This window comes from Podarcis melisellensis (genome assembly GCF_964234715.1).
Source record: "Podarcis melisellensis genome assembly, chromosome: 7".
Classification (NCBI taxonomy): domain Eukaryota; kingdom Metazoa; phylum Chordata; class Lepidosauria; order Squamata; family Lacertidae; genus Podarcis; species Podarcis melisellensis.
In genome coordinates, this window is record NC_138539.1 from 61,818,022 (window position 1) to 61,837,720 (window position 19,699).

The following is a 19,699-nucleotide window of genomic DNA, read 5'->3' on the forward strand; positions in this document are numbered from 1 at the left end:
TTTTCGTTCCTCTTTCCCCACGCGCTTTATTTTTATTTTTGTTTTCTAGTTATTCGCCTTAATTTTTGGAGATTTCATTCTTTTATGAAGAATGTGTGTGCATATGCAATATATGTATGTATGTATAGTGTGTGTGATATTTTATATTATATCACAGTTCCAACTAACAAAGCAGCACATTTTTTATGAGTCGTCAATCATTTTTCTTTTTACAAATAACTTATTCAAACCCACATTTTGGTCATATTTATGGACGCGCTTTGAAGGAATAGCAGCTCTTTTGGGTGGCGTTGCCCTGGGAATGCGACGACGATACAGGTCCGCTTCTGCACCATTTACAGTCGTTCCCATTTAAAAGTTCCAGGCAGATGAGAGTCTTTTTCGTAAATGGTGTGGGAACGCTTTGGATGGGTGGGGGAGGGGAGAAAGATAGGCTGAATTTTCGAATGACAAAAAAAACCAGAATCCCCTCTAAGATTTCCCCCGCCCTCGGATCTGCCGTCAGGGTACGGATTTGGTTGGTTTTTCTATTTATGATTTTCCTTTTGTTGTAAGGAATTTCAACGCCTTTCCGTTTGGAAGATGCTTGGAACCAAATGTTTGCAAATCGCATCCTTTGTGTGTTTGCGTTGGGTGTATAATGGGGTGTGTGCGAGGCCTTCAAACCGTCTTGATTTTGATCTGCTCTCTCTTTCTCTCCCCCTCTTTTCCTCGTTCCTCAGGACCGTCACGATGGCACCAGCAACGGGACAGCCCGCCTACCCCAGTTGGGGAGCGTGGGCCAGTCGCCCTACACCAGCGCCCCACCGCTCTCTCACACCCCCAACGCTGACTTCCAGCCCCCCTACTTCCCGCCGCCGTACCAGCCCATCTACCCTCAGTCCCAAGACCCCTATTCCCACGTTAACGACCCTTATAGCTTGAACCCTCTTCACGCCCAGCCCCAACCCCAACACCCAGGCTGGCCGGGACAGAGACAGAACCAGGAAACGGGGCTTTTGCACACCCACCGAGGACTTCCGCACCAGCTCTCCGGCTTGGATCCGCGAAGGGATTACCGGCGGCATGAAGATCTATTGCACGGACCTCATGGCTTGAGCTCAGGACTAGGCGACATCCCCATTCATTCGATACCTCACTCTTTAGAAGACGTACCGGTAAGGAGAACTCCGTGCCTGTATCCTCGCGGCGGCTGACACCAGCAACGCCTCGTTCTCCGGCCTGCGCTGCGCACATCCCGCGCGCCCTCGGGCTGGTGGATGGGACTTGCGCTGGGCGCACGCAGCCAAATGACCGCAGAGAAAGGCAGCGAGGCGATGGTGTCTCTCCACCCGTTTGCAACCGGGCCATTTTAATCGCGCCACCGTCTCCCCTGCAAAAAATAGAATAATAGTAGTAATGTCCAGCACACAGTAATAGTTGTTTGCATCTGTCCCTACCACTGCATTAACGGGGAGTTGAGAGGGGGACGCACCAGGGGAGAAATAATCCAACCAAAATAATCCTTTACGGTTTTCCCCCCATGCCCAATGACAATGAGTGGGAGCTATAGGGAAGGCCGTGCAGTAATAGTAGTAGTAGTAGTAGAATTAGAATTAATGTGATCCTCGGGCCTTGCCTTCGGTAGGATCCTAGATGTCTTGGGAAAGCAATCAGTCGACCTAAACATGCCTAAGGCTTCATGCATTTCTCGGTCGGGAGAAGAAAGGGAGCCTGCAAAATGAATTGCAAATCAACACCAAACCATTAAAAACAAAACAAAAAACCACGTTATTCCGGACTGAAGAATTGGTATAGTCTGAAGTGGTTAGCCAGGCGGATGGAAGAAAGAGAATGCATTATTTTTGGGTGTTTTTTTTAAAAAAATGAATGTCCTTTATTCGTTGGGGGTGAGAAGGTACTAGTAGCTGACAACAGATAAGTAGTCATATTCTGACCAATATCTTTTGGTACCCTGAATATTTGCTGCCCACTTTCTGGAGTTGGGCTCTCTTACTCGTTGGGGAAGATTTCTCACGGAGCCCGCGTTCGGATCTCGGCCCCTTTGCAAGCGAAGAGGGTCATTGTCCGCGGGGAAGCACCTTACGTGCTTGGCTCCAAAGGGGAACTCGCCTTCAGAGGTCCCCTTGCCTTCTGGCTCCCCGGCTGAAAAGAGTATTTGAGTAGGCCAGTAATATTATGCAAGGCTCATTATACCAGGCAAAAAGCATTTGCGGGGGGGGGGGGAGCTGGGGCTGGTGGCTGGTAGAAGCAGCTCCTGGTATCTGGATGTGATTTTTGCTGTTGTTGCTAAAACGCCACCCCAAATTACAGGATCAAATATTATAACAATATGTCCACTGACAGTTTAATGATTTACAGTTTCATGTTGCAAGGATAATGTTCCGATGGGTTCACCTATTTGGGTGTCATTTTGGAAGCCTTTTATTCCTTCCCGGTTTAGTAAATCATACTTGGAGGTGGTGTTGAATAGGGGATTTCGTGACATCCCGCCCTCCCTACGAAACAGATTTTTACCTTCAGTTGTTTTGCAACAAACGCATGCATTCCCGCGTGTGGGAATTTAGGGAACGGTTGGGGATGAAAAGAACAGAACAATGCGCAAAGCACGTTTGGGACAGGCTGCGGTTCTTAAAAATACTTCTCTATATGGAAACGCCTTTTAAATGGCCGGGATCTACTTCCAAGAGAAAGGAGTACAGTTGAAACCAATAGGACTTCCCAACACATGTCAAGATGTAAACGATTTTGAAGCTAGCAGCTGGGGTTTCGGTTCTTGCAAGGAACATGAGCTAAAATATATTCCTCTTTCGGAATTTCGTTTTGTTCAAAGTCTATTGCAAAGCGCAAATTGCATTTGAATGATAAATACATCCCATTTTATTCCCTGCTCTGGCAAGAGATGACTTATCGCTGGCACGTTTTCAGAAAAGTCAGTTGCCAGCTAGATTAAATTCCCACTCCTCACGCCCGCCCTTAAACTGAGCCGGACCCACAACCCAGCTAAGGTGGATCACCTAGCTTTGAGTTGTGGTTCCATTAAACAGACAAAAGTGGCATGGAACTGCTTTGGCAATTGAACACACACACACACACACACACACACACAGAGAGAGAGAGAGAGAGAGAGAGAGAGATCGCTTGTGGGGTTGGTTGTGAATCCCTTTATCAAGAAATGTGGGTCACAGAAAAAGGGTCATTTTCAGTGTCCCCGTGCTGCCGCAGTTAACCTTTCCTAGGAGCGAGTCCTCGGTTCTGAAGACATGCTAAGTCGAGGGCGAGAATTATTTAAGCATAAATATCTCGGCGGGATTTTAAAACCTAACAGTCGGTGGCTTGCGTGGACTCCATATAGGTAGAGGAATCAGACAAATAAAAACGTTACGCCCCAGTACATTTACTTTATGGGTTTGGGGCCTCCTGCTTGAAGGGATCATATTTCCCTATATAGTTAAAAAAAAAAAAGACCCCCAAAGAAAACTGCAGCGTTAGTCATTTCTGAACATTTCTCAATTTAATTATGCTCAAATCCAGAAGCACTTTAGGCAAGTTACAAATGAGAGCATTGAGTACAATAAAACCCGTAATAAAGCAACTTCGTACCATCCACCCGGAATCATTGAGATCAGGCACAATTAACAGGAGCATAAATCCAAGGCAGAATGGAAAATGTTAGGCTCGGTATTATTGCTGGACAGAGACAGCGAAGGAAGGGGGGAAAGGGGGTTTGGGGGTATCTCTGCGCTCCTGTGTTTTGAACGGCGGCCGGTCGCCTGCAATTTTTGCAACGCGGCCGCGAAATGTTCTATATCTCAGCAGCGCTAGTGCTAATTTGTAAACACAGACAGACACATTAGATTGACTGTCAGGTTGGGAATTAGAAAACATGATTTTCATTTTACTTTCTAATCACGTTTCGAAGTCGAGGGCGCGCCTCGCGGGCACGCGGGCACACACACACGCGCGCAAATCCATCTGTAGGAGAATTAAAAAGGCATCAGCCGAATCTGCTAGTGGACAATAGAGCCGCGAGCGAGGCTTCATGTTCTTGGGTTATTCAGCTAATATAAAGCTGGCTTCCTTTCCCCTCCAGTTCGTTTCCCCCTAAAAAATGTCCTCACCTCTGTGCCTCCTTCCCAAACGGATTATTCTGCTGCTTCTCCCTGGTTTCCATTGTATTTTCCCCTCTGTTCTCTGTGCCCAGTAGTGGCACAAAATTACCATTCTGAAATCTCCAAATCACCTTTAATCACGTTTTTTAAAAAATACTGCAAGACTAAGACACTAGTCCTGTGCACATTTCCTGGGGACACAATTGCAACTTACTTCCGAGTAAACATGCATAAGATTCCGTTGCGTGGCTGCAAATAGACGCCCATATTTGTAGCCAGCGGGTGTTACTTGCGAGTAAATATGTTCAGCGTTCCCCTGCACAGGCCGCAATCGTGTGCATGCGTTTTTGGAAGTAAGTTGTATTGAAACCAATGCGGCTTTACTGTCGAGTAAACGTAGCGAAAAGACTGAGCTATTAATTGTAAGATTCCAACAGCCCAGCCAAATGCCCCATCCCGATTAGACCTGGGGGCTGTGGTTAAAATATTGCCCCCCTTTGTTAAATCCTTGCACGATAATGCATCGAAATGAAACATTTCCGCACTGCATATATATCCATATCTGTTTGTGTGTTTTGGATCCAAGTACCGTAAGGCAGAAACATTAGAAAAAGAAAGAAAGAGAAAGAAAGAAAGAAAGAAAGAAAGAAAGAAAGAGAGAGAGAGAGAGAGAGAGAGAGAGAAGCAGCTTCGTAACATGTTTCTTTTGGTATGTTTAAATATTCACATCCTTGTGTATCCCTTTTGTTGCAGCACGTAGAGGACCCGGGTATTAACATCCCAGATCAAACTGTAATTAAGAAAGGTAAGCCATTTCCTTTAACATTCCAGGCATGTCCTCACAAGCTCGGTGCTGTTGCGGAGAGAACTTGATAAAGCCATTGTTCCCCCCCCTCCTCAGCCCCTTCCATGTAATTCACAACAGGCTTTTGAAAGTGGACAACGACATGGACAGTCCTGGTTGCAAACCACCTTTCACGCGAGCCCAAACGCGCCGTGATTTTTGAATGTGTGCGATTATATTATCTCTCTCGAACGGATCCAGGTTTTAATTCTTCCTAATAATCCCATTCGCGGTTAGGAACTGACTTCGAATTTCTACAGTGAAATTATCTCTCGTGACCAGAACCCCGCACCAACCCTTTCCAGACCCTAGTCTCTCTGTCTCTACCCCCCCCCCCAACCCCCACGGCGGACTTCAGGTTTATGAGATTGTTCTGAATTGTTTATATCAGTAGGCTTTGTTGTAGCAAGCGAGCTAAGGATATGGGAAGGGGGCTTTGGTGTTGTCTCCGCGGCGGTGGCTTCCGCTTGTTTCTGGACTAGTCCCTTCTGGGTTGTTGTTGCTGCTACTGGTTCTTAATGGTGTGCTGTCGTTGGGTGTCTAGAAGACAGAGTGCTCTCATTCTCAGCCCCTTTCAAATGACTTTGCAAGGGGTTTCATGGGCTTGGGCTTTCTTTTTCTTGATTTCTCAGTGTTGGCAAGGGAGCGAAACGATGGGCTCCCCTTTTGGGTACTGCTCGGAAGACTGCTGTTGGAGAGAGTGAAGCTCTCTCCGGGTTGAGCGCTTGGCTATTCTTCGCTGGGAAAGGGGCGCGTGTTTGCCTTCGCTCTAGCGGAGTGTCTGGGTATTTTAGGCACCGCCAGGGTCTGATGCTCTACAAAGCTTTGGAAACCTCAGCACCGCCACAGTGAAAGCTAAAGTTTCACCCACCCCACCCCCCTCAATCTGGGGAGCTTTTGTCACGTCAAATTAGATGTGCAAGGAATAAATCTTAAAGAGATGCTCTTTCCGAGTCGACATGATAATTGGCTCTTTTATTAGTAATCTCAAGAGTTCGTTTAACTCCTATTGTCTCTATTAGCCTCCCCAGAGCTATTAATGTCACAAGTGATCTATCCAAAACCTAGATATCCCCCCCTCGCTCCACCCTTTAACATTTGGATTAGGGCCACTAAAGTGAGGATGTGAAACGGGGGTGGGATTGGGAACGAGGGGAAGAAGCAGATGATGACAAAAGAGTAAATATTTATAGTGTAACCGGCCTGGAACGTGAGCACAGCGCCCATCGCATGCAAGGGCGGCTGCCCTTATTTTTTTCACTTATGCTTAGCCAAATTGGGAAACGAAAAATAAGGCTTGCTGAGTTTTGTGCTGGTCCTGGCTATCTCCTAACAAAGCCCTAGATCTTTCTGTCTCTTAATGGGAAAGATATGAAGGCGGCAGCAGGGAGGTGGTTTGTTTTTGTTTTCTTCCCATTTTGAGAAGCAGCTCTTTAAGGATCTAGGAAGTTTCCTATTTTGTTTTGGCTGCGTGCTTCTTCTTCTTTTAAACAAAGCGCTTCACTGTCAATGTTCTTTTGACGATAGAAACCGCCTCCCTTGTTTCACGCTTCCCAGTGTGAAAAGTTGCACGCAGAGAGGCTGCGACACTCGGCCCAGTTTATTTGAAACACTTGGAGACAGTGTGTGTTGGGGAAGCGGGGAGGCTACTCTAGAACAATGGCACGCTTAGGTGTTCCAGAACCGGCTAAGGTGCATTGTTTGAACGTCTCGCTTTTGTCTCTAAAAGGATGAATGTAACATCTCTCTCTCTCTCTGTGATATAGCGAGTATGGTAAGTGTTCATCAGGCTACCAGCTTGAGAACATTAATTTGGCTCCAAGTTCCAGCCAGATCCATAGGACTTAGATGCCCCTGGAACCGTTTAGCAGATGAGAGGCAATTCCCCGTAAGCTCCGCCCCCTCCTCACCGCTTGACACAACCCCCGCTTCTGATTGGCCTTTCCCCCGAAGGGGGCGGGAGGAGAACAAACCAGCCCAGACGCTCGCCTTGTTGGTGTCCCTGCCTCATGCCAGCTCCTTTAAAGAAGCTTAATTCAGTTCAAGGCATAGTCAATATACATCGGGATGCATCAGGCTTTTAAGCCAGAGATTGCAAGCCCCTTGAGCTTTCACCTCCCCACAATGTCTCCCCGCCCCCAGAAACAAAACAAAACAAAACGTTGCGTGCTCTGTAAATAACATCTTGGCTTGAGTCAGGTGGTGCAGCTGCTTGTTTGCCTGTTTATTCGGTGGCATTTCAGAACAGGCGGCGGAGTCTGGGCTTTCGGGCCTTCGTGTCGTCGTCCCCCATTCCCTCTAACTCCTCGCATAGGAGCCAATAAAATATCTGAGATGGGCCTGGCCATTCAAATGGTGTGCATGTGCCGTGTCCTGTGATCGATTATGTGGGGGGTGGGAGCTAACCTGCCCCCGCTCCCCCGAGTATTTTATTCGAGTTGGCACCCCTCCTGCCTCCTCCTGTGCAACGTGCGGGAAGGAAGGGAGAAAACTGCTTCTCTCAGCCTTCAAAGTAAAAAAAGCGAGGGGGTAGGAGGAAGTGGTGCTTGGAGCTGGGGGGGGGGAGAGAAAGAAAGAAGCAGCCGCCAGCCAGCCAGCCAGCCGCCCCCGGGGGTTTTCCAGCGTCCCTTGGCGCGGAGGACAGTGCCCGAGAGGCCCCCGCTTCTTGCCCGCCATAGTGGTCGACTAAGCGCCCCCCTCCTTTTCATCCCTGTCGTCTTCCATCTGCCGCCACCTCTCCTGGCTTGTCGTTGTCGTCTTCTTCCCCACCACGAAGTTTATCCCGAGGCAGCCCCTCCCCCTCCCAGGCGCCCCTCCCCCTCAGGCTGCTGGCAGCTGCTAATCCCCTCAGCATTTGTGCACTAACGCGGCTCTCCCTCCCCTCGCCCTCCCCTCTTCCTCTCCTACCCAACCCGCCCCCCCTTCCCGGACTCTGCAGGCCCCGTGTCCCTGTCCAAGTCTAACGCCAACGCCGTCTCCTCCATCCCCATCAACAAGGACACGCTCTTCGGCGGCGTGGTGAACCCCAACGAAGTCTTCTGCTCGGTGCCCGGGCGCCTGTCCCTCCTCAGCTCCACCTCCAAGTACAAGGTCACGGTGGCGGAAGTGCAGAGGCGCCTGTCCCCGCCGGAGTGCCTCAACGCGTCTCTGCTGGGCGGAGTGCTTCGGAGGTGAGGCAGCCCGAGCCGCGGGAAACGAGGCCGGGTGGAGGGGCGGGATCTCTTTTTGGAGGGAAGGGAGCCCATTGGAAGGGACCGTGCGCGCGACTTGAGGTGGTAGCGCCCCGTCCAATCACTTGCTCGCCAAAGGGCGCCACTCCTCCACAGTTCTGCCGGTGCTTAATTCCCAAGCCCCGAGGCACCATTGCTCAGTGTGCATCCTCCTAGGCTAGAAACCTAGGCAGATCCTCCACGGTGCCTTGGGTTAGTAAGAAAGGAAGGGGAAACGGCTCTTGCTTGTGTTGTCAAAGATGCTCCACACTCTTCAAGAAGAGCCCAGAGCAGGTGCTGCCAACCTGGTCGTTTTAAGCCAAGCTCCACAATTATTTCAAACACAATAAAATAATCGAAAAATTTATTTATTTATTTATTATTTTTTAATTGTCCAGTAGCACCTTAGAGACCAACTAAGTTTGTTCTGGGTATAAGCTTTCAAACAAACTTGGTCTCTAAGGTGCTACTGGACAATTTTTAAATTTTAAATTTTGATTTTGATTGCATCAGACCAGCACTGCTACCTACCTGAAACAGTAAAATCATGTCAGCCTAGTCTGCCTTCATGGCCTATGGCTTCATTTCAGGATAAGCTAAGTATCTTTCATAATAAGGATACTTTATAATAGATTTTTGGAGGGAAATGTATCTTTCACTTGTTTATTTCCCTCCTTTCTTCCAACATGGAACCCAAGCTGGCATATATGTGGTTCCCAGGCAATCTCTCCATCCAGCCACTAACCAGACCCAGACTTGCATAGTTTCATCAAGGTGGTGGCCTCACCTGACTCCCGACAATTGCAGACCTGATATTACTCACGTGTTAAGTGGTTTTGTTCTCGCCTCAGTGCAAACGCAAAGCCCAGTGCCTCTTGTGTTAATATTTGTTCTGGGTTCACAATTGTAAAAAGTTATCCCTTTTGGGTGGATATGTTGTTACATGGGGCAGGAGAAGGCAGTAGTTAACCTCAGAACACACCAGCTCTGCAGAATATTTTGAGATCAGAATCTAAGTTCGGTAGTGACCTGAATGTCTTTAATGAGAGGACATCACTTGCTTTCAAGCCGTTGAACCTGGAAAATGTGTTGAGCAAGTAACTATTCTTCAGCCTTAGTTTGGGGCCTTGGAAAACAACAACACCCCTCTGCAAAATGAACCACCCATCTCACAGGGTTGTTAATAATGAGATCATGTTACACAGCATCCTGTAAACTGCAGATAGAAATGTGCTTACTGAAAGTGACCTTAAATATGAAAAAAAACATTGATTATATCTGCTGTTATCATTGTGGTTGTTGTTGTATGTAGCATGTGCCACAATCACACAACACTGCTACACAATGCCAATGCATCCAGTCAGCAGCCTCAGCAAGGAGCACTGTCCCCTCATCATAGCAGGGCATGCGTCTCAGCAAAACTTCTTGAAAGCTTACACACACCAGCTGAGGGCACTGCCAGCATTGCTTTGCTGAGTAATGCTGCAACAAGCGAGTAATGCTAAGCTACAATACAATAAGGGATATTAAAAAGATTTGATTAAAAAGATTTGAGCCTGCTACAGGGATACGATGAAGGATTTTCTTTTTAAAAGAAAACCACACCGGAACAGGGACAAAATAGCAGGTATCATTCCAACTTCAAATTTTGAGCAAACTGAGTGCAGTTTCCATAATGGAAGACAAATGAACACACTTGACAGTTGTGAATTAGGCTGGTTAACAATGCAAATGGGGTTGGCTTAAGCAAGTTCCCACTGGATTGCAAATGTGTGAAAGCACTAACAGTGGTTATGACTTTGGTCAAGACCATGATAAGGTAAGGGCCACCTGGTGCCTCTTTATGGTTTGCAGTAGACACTGTGAGAATGTAAAGGGCTTAATTTTAGCAGTTCTATCTCCATGGTTATTTCAGACACAAGGAAATATTTCAGGACATTTCCCTGTTTTGCATTTAATTGTCCCTTTCATAGCATGTCTTCCACACCTAGCATTTCCTGAAATGGAACGCCACTATATCACTTATAATAAGGATTTGTAAAATAGCTTTGGAGGAAAATATTTGAAAGCATTGCAATACGAACTGCTAATACGAATTGCAATACGAACTCGAGTCATGTGTTAAGTGTTGTTGTTTTTTTAATGTGTGGAACAGGGCGAAATCAAAAAATGGAGGGAGATCTTTGAGAGAAAAACTGGACAAAATAGGATTAAATTTGCCAGCCGGGAGACGTAAGGCTGCTAATGTTACCCTGCTGACATCACTAGTGGAAGGTAAGTGATGGCTTTGGATTTGGTGAGGAGAAGGGCATTCTTTAGGAAATGTGTATTTTTATCGTTTGCTTTTACCACTGAACAAAACCAGAACCTTTTGGAGGCCTGTGCTGAAATGTTTATGGGCATTGTTTAATTTAAATCATTATGTCTGAGGAAAATGCTCATTTTGACCTTTTTGCTTTGTACTTTTTCAAAAGGTGAATTGAAGCTGTCAGCCCAGTCCAGAAACCATTTATGTCAAAATATTTGGAAGCCGGCTCTGTTGAAATCTGGGCTTAAATCCCTGTAATGTAGTTAGGTTCTGGGTTGCCAGACCTCATTGAAGTGAATGAAACTAAGTTGGTTATAAATTCTGAAAGTTCAGTTTAACTGGGTTGTTCACTTGCATTAAAAAAAAGTAGGGCTGAAAATATTAATTAAGCATAATTAATGAATTAATTTATTAATCACTGATTGACATGGTGGATTTTAATTGGATTTTCATCAGTGCAGTCCCCAGTGAAAGGGGCATGGTAGTGATGTGTACAATCATTGTACACATCTTAATTCAGACAACAGGGACTGGGGATTGTGACAGTTTCATAAACAAGATATGACTTAGCTGGACTTCTTAGTCAAAAGAAGTTTATTTTTGGGAGAAGTGAAACTTAGTGTTTATTAATGAACTGATTAATTGTGCTACTATAGGTAACTGGATTCCAATTCACCAGTCAATATGGGTAGAACTTTTTGTTTTAAATTGATGTGTAAAACTGTAGCCCAGTTGCATTTAAACCTGTTTAGGTCATTCACATCAATTGAATGAAGGCTGCTCTCCAAATAGACTTCTCTCTAAATATGTTATAAATGAATTAACAGATCACAATGACAGTACCATCCTATGAATGTCTACTCAGAAGTAAAACACACTGAGTTCAATGAGACATACCGTACTCCTGGTTTGATTGCAGCCTAAATGTGTTTAGGATCTGGGTGTAAATTTGTTAAAAGCCACATATGTTAACTTAAGTGCATTGTAGGTCTGTATGTAATCTTCAAATCAGGTTGAATTCAAACATTCCTGTTTGGTTAGCTTGTGAATCCAGATGACAATCAGGCACAAATAATCCTCATTGCAATACTGAGAGAAAAGTGCATTACTGTTGAAGCCTGTGGTTCTGTTCTGTTAGTTCTGCAGAAATGAATGGGCCTAAATAAGTTCAAAATGACTCTTAATTGTGCAAGAGCTTCGGGTGTAAAATGAGACCCATGCTGCTTTGCTGCTTATATGAGTAGCTGCTTACAGAAAGGATATTATAATGAATTCAAAATGTTAATACGTTGCAATAATTGTTGACCACTTCCAATCTCAAAAAGTCCCATCACCAGTGAAGGCCTTATAAATGCAACAAATACAAAGCTGGACAGAATACTTATTTATTAGAGTTTATATTCAGCCTTTCTTCCAAAGAGGTCAAGGTGGCTTATCTGTTTTCCCCAGCCTCATTTTATCTTCAAAAAAACCCCTGTGAGATTGAGCCAACCTCTCTCAAACTTAGGTCCCCAGATGTTCTTGAACTACAACTCCCATCATGTTGGCTAGGAATGATGGGAGTTGTAGTCTGACATCATCTGGGGACCCAAGGTTGAGAAAGGCTGGGTAAGGTCACCCCATGAGCTTTATGAGTGAGAGGGAAATTGATCTAGGGTCTCATTGGACCTAGTCCAGCAATCGGACCCCTGTACCACAACAGCTGTAATACATATATCAGGGGTAGCACTAGACTACCAGTAATATCTTGGCCTATTAATCTGTGGGATGTGATTACTGTTCAGGATTAAATAGCGCATTAAAAGTATTCTAGCAGGCCGGCTCTCACATTCTATATGAACGGCCTACGTTGAAAGAATGTATGGCAGTGTTACGCTTCGCTAGGAAGACCCCGATTTTTGCCGGTTGCTGCACCAAGAATACCACCACACCAACAAATTCCAGCCTCAAACAAATTTTCCAATTTCTGTGAAGTTGGGTAGAAAAAAGAAACTTGTTTAGAAATTAGGCCAGACCCTTCTTCGTTTTCATTTGGCAATTTATTTATGTGCTGCGTTGATGCAGTCTAACAGGTCTATCTGAGCAGAGCATCTTTCAGTGCAGATCTTCAGCCTTCCCCCTTTCATTCTCAGTTCATCACTAGGCAGCTTTAAATGCTAGGTGCTGCAGCCACCCGAAAAGAAGTATGCCTCTGCTGCTTCAAACTGCATACCAGTAAATAATTTAAGTTGTTCTGACATCTGCATTTGAGAAATGCGTGACCATTACTTCCTGAATTAGTTTTGGAATCCTTGACCTAAGTCATGATTTAATGGTGTCCTGAAAGCTTCGCAGCCAGCCACTGAACTCCGCCTTTGTTCCCAATTGCTGCATATTATGGGGGGAACCTTCTTTGATATCTTTTCCAATTGTAAAAAGGGGGAGGAAGGACATACTATTCTAACATTAATGAGAGTGCAAGGGCTAGGAAGCTTCATTTAGCCAAATGCCTTATAATGTGGAAAGAAACATATTGGTCCAGCTTTAAGTGGGGTTAGTTTGCCACAGCTGTTGACACAAGGAAGTTGATATGGGGTTGATACTCATGCAACCTTTCTTCTCCAGTGTTTAATTCTCGAGGTCTTTAACCCCGATTTCAATAACTGTAGAGTGTTTTTTAAGCTTTTCTGGACCCCTGGTTAGCTTTGGTTTTGCTTAGAAATAGCCTAATAGTTTTCTTTGCTTTGTGGCCTGCTTTAAAAAATATTGAACGGTTCAAAGATGTAAAGCTGGAGTATTTTAAGAATGCCAGCCACAACTGAAAGAGTATCAAGGAGATTTTCATTTGTCGTTTGTAACTAAAGTATATTTACATGGCATAAGTAACTGATGCGTAACCAAGCAAAGCAAAACAAAGTTTACAAGCAGCTGAAGGGAAAAAAAGAATTCAATGTATACTGAAGAAAATAATAAAATGGGAAACATACAAAAAGAATTGGCAGGGGCAACTGGCCAGTGCTAATGCTATTGCTATTGCGATGTTAAGTAATATGTAAAAGGTTTAATAGGATCTATTTGCTGACCTCATACTTTTCTTTATAAAGGTTTTATAAAAAATAACAATTGGCTAGGGTTTGATCCACTTATATTAGAGAAAAAACAAAGGAGTAAAGGCTAATGCTCAGATAAACTGATAATAGTGGGCAATTTTTTTCCCCTTTGAGAGATAATATACAGTTGTTTTGGCTGTGAGTCCCTGTGCGATGAGGCAGTTTCTAAAGTACTGTTATTGTTTATGATCCGCTCCATTTTATGGAAACAAGCTCACTGGACTGAGGCTTTGAAGCTCTAATTGGCGCATGCGTTCTTCCGGACCTAAAGCTAATGGCAGGAAGCCCTGCAGTAAAAACCAACTGGTTCAGGAAATTAAAACCAAAGATTTGAAAATCAACAAAACAGACAGACTCAGCAGAATGACCCTAAAATTCTTATGGTTAATCGTTTGAAGGGGGGGGGGGAAGGGAAGGGTGGATAATTATATGCGATCAAGTTAAATTTTAAACACTTAACTGTTTAATGCAATCCATTTAGGGGAGCTCTAGAATTAATGGTGATCAATAATCAATATTAATCTCTAGTGTGTGATAAGAAATAAGAAGAATTAGCATATTTTAAACATATGCTTTTGCCCAGGCATGTATATATATATTTTCTTCCTGTATATAAGGCGTGAATGGATCTCCTTAAGTGTACAAACACAAGCTCACTATTCACTTTGCAGAAAATAAGTATTCCAGATAAATTTTGTGTATTTTAAAATAAAATATATTGCGGTATGATTTAACACTGAAAGAGTTTAGTGGATTAATAAGCAGTTTAACCAAGGTGTTTATTAATCACAGTCCCCTCCCACAGCAAATTTTAACAAACTTTAATATGATCTGTTGCCCGTGAAGAGACAATGTTCAGTGTTAATGTTCATTATGTAAACAATGCCCGTTGCTTGATTTTAAAACAAGGTTTTAAAAAGCTGTGTTCTCCTAATGCAGCTAATGAGGAACTGATCATTTCCTGCAGGAAATGCTTACAAAATATTCCTTGCGCTGAAATCTTACATTTATAACAATCAGGTGTTCTGATTAATCTTACACCAGGGTTTTCATAGTACTTTCTTTAAACCAGTTTTTTTTTTTTACTTACAAATTATACATTTGCAGATTTTTTAGTAGTTTGGGGTCTTCATTGTCTGGAGTGTATGTTAAAAGTCCAAAGGTGCAATTATACACCTAGGGAAGTCAACTAGAAAGCTCCCATTGATTGTAATGGAGTGGGCTAGCTGCTCAACCATGTTACTAAGTTCTCCTCAGCCCTGCTTGAGCTTTGTGTATTGATTAGCTTTGTCTTCCCACTCCACCTACCCCTCATTTCAGGAGAAGCCGTTCATCTAGCAAGAGATTTTGGTTATGTCTGTGAAACAGAATTTCCTGCCAAAGCAGTAGCTGAATTTCTCAACCGACAACATTCCGATCCAAATGAGCAAGTCACAAGAAAAAACATGCTTCTAGCTACAAAGTAAGATATTTACCTTTGTGGAGTATCACTGAGCTGTAAGGAAGGCTTTCCATTGCTTGCTTGCTTGTTCTGATATTGTGTGATTATTAGTTTTCACATTTATTAATTGTGGGCGATAGCTTTCACCATGCACACAAGATTCACATTGTATAATTAACTTTATAAAACATGCATTCATTCAAGAGTATATTATTACTGTCCAAACCAAGTTTGTGTAGATGACTGAGAAGGACCCTTCCACATGCCCACCCACCCCCCGAGATTGTGATGTCTGCAAAGTGATGGTTAGATCTGAGCTTATAAATTCAAAGAGGAAGGATATTCCATTTTTTTAGCAGTGAAGTAAAAATGGCTCATTAAGTCGGTAAGCCTCTGCACACTTACCTTGAAAAAGCCCCGCTGAACACAGTGGGACTTATTCCCAAGTAAACATACATAGGATATCAGAATTCTGTGTTCACTTACTTAGGAGTAAATAGGATTGATCTCAGTGGAACTTGAGATACCCAAAACACGTATAAGATCAGACAGACTGCATACTAGATCTTAAGAACTGGTAACATTCCCCTACCCTTTCCCCACAAGTTTGTCCATTAACCTGAAGACATAATTGAACCTGCAAACTGCAAAAATGCCAGTGGGGGTTATTTTAGCAGAAGGATATGTGTTTGTAAGTCTAGTGGATAAGAAAACCAACTAGACTTCCAGGTTGGGTGGGGTGGGGGAGGAAGAGAGAGAAGCCCCGGCTGTTGTGCATGATGTGTTTGCTGGAAATTAAAAGCCTTGTTTAGCACTCCTTAATTACCGGTGGCGATGTCACCAAAGGGCACTGCGCCAGAGGGCACCCACCAGCTGAAGTTGGAGGTAGTTTATGCCTGGGAGATATTTAACGCTGGCCTTTAGAGAGCCAAGTGTTTCAATATGCCACTTATTTTTCTGCTGTATTCCCCTCCACCCCAAACAATTGGCTCAGATACTGTTCTGAATGTGAGTTCTGCTCAGGACCCTCCACATTTCACCTCCAGGGAAAGTAGGTCTTACTTCTGTCAAAGGGGAGGTCCTTGGGTTGATAGGCCTAGCAGGACGTTCAAAGGAGCCCATCTCTTTAAAATCTTATTAGGGTGTAAGTGTTATTGCAATCTCTTCAACTTACTTCCAACAAATAATGGCTTTTAAAATCATGCTATAAGCTAACTGTTGACTTGAACTTGGATATGGCGGTTTTAAAAATGGTTGAAAGGGATGTATTTTGTGTGGGGGCGGGGGGAGGAACATGTAGAGAGGAAGTAAAAGAGAAATTGTGTAGTGATGGGGTGTGCCTGTGTGGTTTCTGCTGTATTTAGCATGTGTATGAAGATGCACATCTCTTTATGGAAGTGAATTATGTTAAAGGGAGAGAGACCTGTATTGTGTGTGTGAGAGAGGTCTTGTGTGTCTGAAGTCAACCTGAGTGCCTGCAAGTGGAGGAATAAATGCTAGATAGGTTACATCTGATAGTTGTAGAGGGAGTAGGGTTGAGATTACTTTTGTAAGGTTTTGTGGGTGGCTCAGTAAGATTATTGAGACAGTGTGTTCTTGACAATGTTGTTGTTGTTAGTTAAAGTAAACAGGAACCAAATATTGTTCTTAGAAGGAAATAAAGGCACAGCCCCCTCCTTCAGGCAGACTGCCTAGGAGACTAGCAGAAACACAAAGGAAAGCTGGCCGAGAATGTGTGGGTTGCATACAAAAAAAAGAGAGGTTTATTCAGTTTAAAAATGCATAGATGTGTTAGAAAGCAGAAAGGAAAATATTGCTCCTGGAAAAGAAATGTGCACATGGAGGTGTGTGTGTGTGTGTGTGTGTGTGTGTGTGTGTGTTTGTGTCCGCTGATCTCTGAAGGCATTGACTGACTCCTTGGCTTGGCTGCTTGCTGACAAGGCTGGCTCATTTTCCTCCTCTTCTCCTTCTCTCTGCTCCATTTGTGCTGCAGACAGATCTGCAAGGAGTTCACCGACCTGCTGGCTCAGGACCGATCTCCTCTGGGGAACTCTCGGCCCACCCCCATCCTGGAGCCGGGCATCCAGAGCTGCCTGACCCATTTCAACCTCATCTCGCACGGCTTCGGCAGCCCTGCTGTGTGCGCTGCAGTCACTGCCCTGCAGAACTATCTCACCGAGGCACTCAAGGCCATGGACAAAATGTACCTCAGCAACAACCCGAACAGCCACACAGACAACAGCACCAAAAGCGGCGACAAAGAGGAGAAGCACAGAAAATGAGGGTTTTTTTGCTTCTCCAAACCCCCCTGTCCAACCAGCCAGCCTGGCTCTCTCTGCATTTTCCTTTCGGTCTCTCCCTCCTTCCCTCATCAGCCCCAAGGCTACAGCAGCAGAAGCCCAGAGATCTTCTACCCCACGTAGTAGGACTGGAAACCCACGGCCCTCCCCGCCCCCAATCTCCTCCCTCCCTTTCTCCCTCCTGTACTTCCCAGTTCATTCTCAGTTGCTGCCCAGTCTGGAGCCTAGGAAGATGAACAAGGCAATGGAGCCAGCCTAGGATTTTTATTTTTTATTTCTGGTCGACTCAGTTTGTGTGGACTTTCCATTTTTTTTAAAAAAAAAGCAAAAACAAACAAAAACGATGAAAAATTTAAAAAAACCAAACAAATAGAACTTTTTTTCTAAAAAAAAAAAGGACAAAGTGTGAGTGAGAGAGAGAGAACTAAAACAAACAATAAATAAACAATTAAGTAAATGTGGAGAAATCAAATGAGTTTCATCGGACTGAATCACCAACTTCCCTTACATAAACTTCCGTTTAAGATTGTAGCCATATTTAAAAGAGAGAGAGCGAGAGAGAGACAAAAAGGATGATGATGACATTTTATCAGTATTGTGAATAAACTTGAACACAAACCACATGCAGTTCCATGTCATGTCTTCAGTTGTAGAACTTTTCTCCTGCCCAAGGTAAAGCGACCAATTTGAACTTTCTTATGGTAACACCAACCCACAGTTGTTCTATAAGGGGATCAGTGTTCATGTATGTATATATTTATTTATGTGTAATTTAATGGGAATTGTAAATATGGTGAGTCTGTTTGAAACTTTTTTTTTTATTTATCTGGTGATCTCGTTTGCCTCTTGTTTAGTGGGTTTTTAAATCTTTCCCCCTCCTTAGTTCCATCACTGTGGTTCATGGTTACTTATTTAGAAATCAAAAAAAAAAAGGGAGGGGGAAGCTCTTTTGGAGGGAGGGGGTGGAATTTTTCTGGGATTCATCACTTCAGCCCTGTTGTAGCATGTTTTTTTAAAAGGAAACAATAAAGCAGCTAAACAAATAAAATAATCTGGATTTTAAAAATATATATTATTAGTATGACCTTTAGTTTCTAATGGATAAAAGCGGAAAAGGACCCCTAACCACCACCTGAAATGATGTTCAGTCTCCTTCAGGACAGATTTTTTCAAGTATTAGTAGTTTCTAACAACCCCTTTATGTGTTGTGGCTTAAAAAGAAGGGGAAAAAATAAACAAAAAGTTTATATCCCGTGTTCTTCTACTGAAAGCATCATCAGAGCAATAAATTGATATTGTCTATTTAGATAAAGGATTTAGGGATCTTCTCCCCCCCTTCATTTTGAGTTGTTTTTTTTGATTCAAAGAACTTCCATACATTTGGGACCACCTGGTATCCTCTATTTCCACCATCCATATTGGAAGCAGTTATAGTTGTATTGTATTGAGTTGTGCTGGCAGTAGTTTCCATGCCTGTCAATGTATCATAGTCCTTTGTTGCCCAGATAAATAAATATTTGATACGCTTTATGTCGATTTTTTTTTATTCAGTGGCTGTCTTTACCCAGGCGTATTTTTGTTCTTGGCAGTATTTTTTATTCAGTATGGTTACAGTAATTGAGTTTAACTCTCCCTTGACAATTGCTCCTTGCAATAAGCAGCTGAACCCATTGTTTCCCTCAAGTATAATAAAAACTTACTTTCAAGTTGGAGTTCAGAGCAGGGTATCATTTAGATATTCCACCGAGTCTGTATTCAGACAAATTACACAATAAAACACAATGTACTCTTTTGGATAAAAAAAAAATTGTACTGTTAAAGAAATGGCATACTTTTCTTTAACTGAAAGGTACTTTTATTTTTTAAAAAATAAAGTTTTATTTTATTTATTTGATCTTTAGGTTTTTATTCCTGCTTCATAATTAAGGATCAGTATTACTTATCATAAATGTTCGACATAATCTTAATTTGCATTGCCTTTTAATCTCTATTAGCCAGCTGGGGAGGAAGGGGAAAGCATATACCTGGTTAAGGATAATTCCAAGTGTACACATGCAAATGCTTGCATACAACTTTTAAATAATGGATTTAATATGTGACTATAGTATATAATGGTATAAAGGTATACTGAAGCAATACTTATTGTTCATATTTTATAATAATTGTGTTTCAGTTTATATATATATATCTGATGTACATATTTATTCATAGATTTCAGCATATTTTTTCATTGTTTTGGATGAGGGAGGATGTGAAATGTGTGGCATCCCAGTAATAAATGTTTTAAATTATTATCAGTGCAAAGTAAATATTGGATATAGAATATTCTCATATTGTGCAGATCTCGGCTCCAGTCAGAATAGGTATTCAGTGGAAACAGATACTTGCTTGTTTTT

At 43.3% G+C, this 19,699-nt stretch overlaps 1 protein-coding gene across 4 annotated transcripts in view; it reads left to right on the forward strand.

Annotated features, from left to right (window-relative positions):
• Positions 1–18,833, forward strand: part of TFAP2A (transcription factor AP-2 alpha) — a 29,243-nt gene extending 10,410 nt beyond the window's left edge. For all 4 annotated transcript variants that reach the window (XM_081919937.1, XM_081919935.1, XM_081919936.1 and 1 more), the window contains 6 exons: positions 723–1,157; positions 4,866–4,917; positions 7,895–8,126; positions 10,321–10,439; positions 14,883–15,024; positions 16,997–18,833. In XM_081919937.1, coding sequence (XP_081776063.1) covers positions 723–1,157; positions 4,866–4,917; positions 7,895–8,126; positions 10,321–10,439; positions 14,883–15,024; positions 16,997–17,285 — 1,269 coding nt within the window. In that variant the 3' untranslated portion in view covers positions 17,286–18,833. The remainder of the gene's footprint in view (positions 1–722; positions 1,158–4,865; positions 4,918–7,894; positions 8,127–10,320; positions 10,440–14,882; positions 15,025–16,996) is intronic.
• The last annotated feature ends 866 nt before the right edge of the window (positions 18,834–19,699 follow it).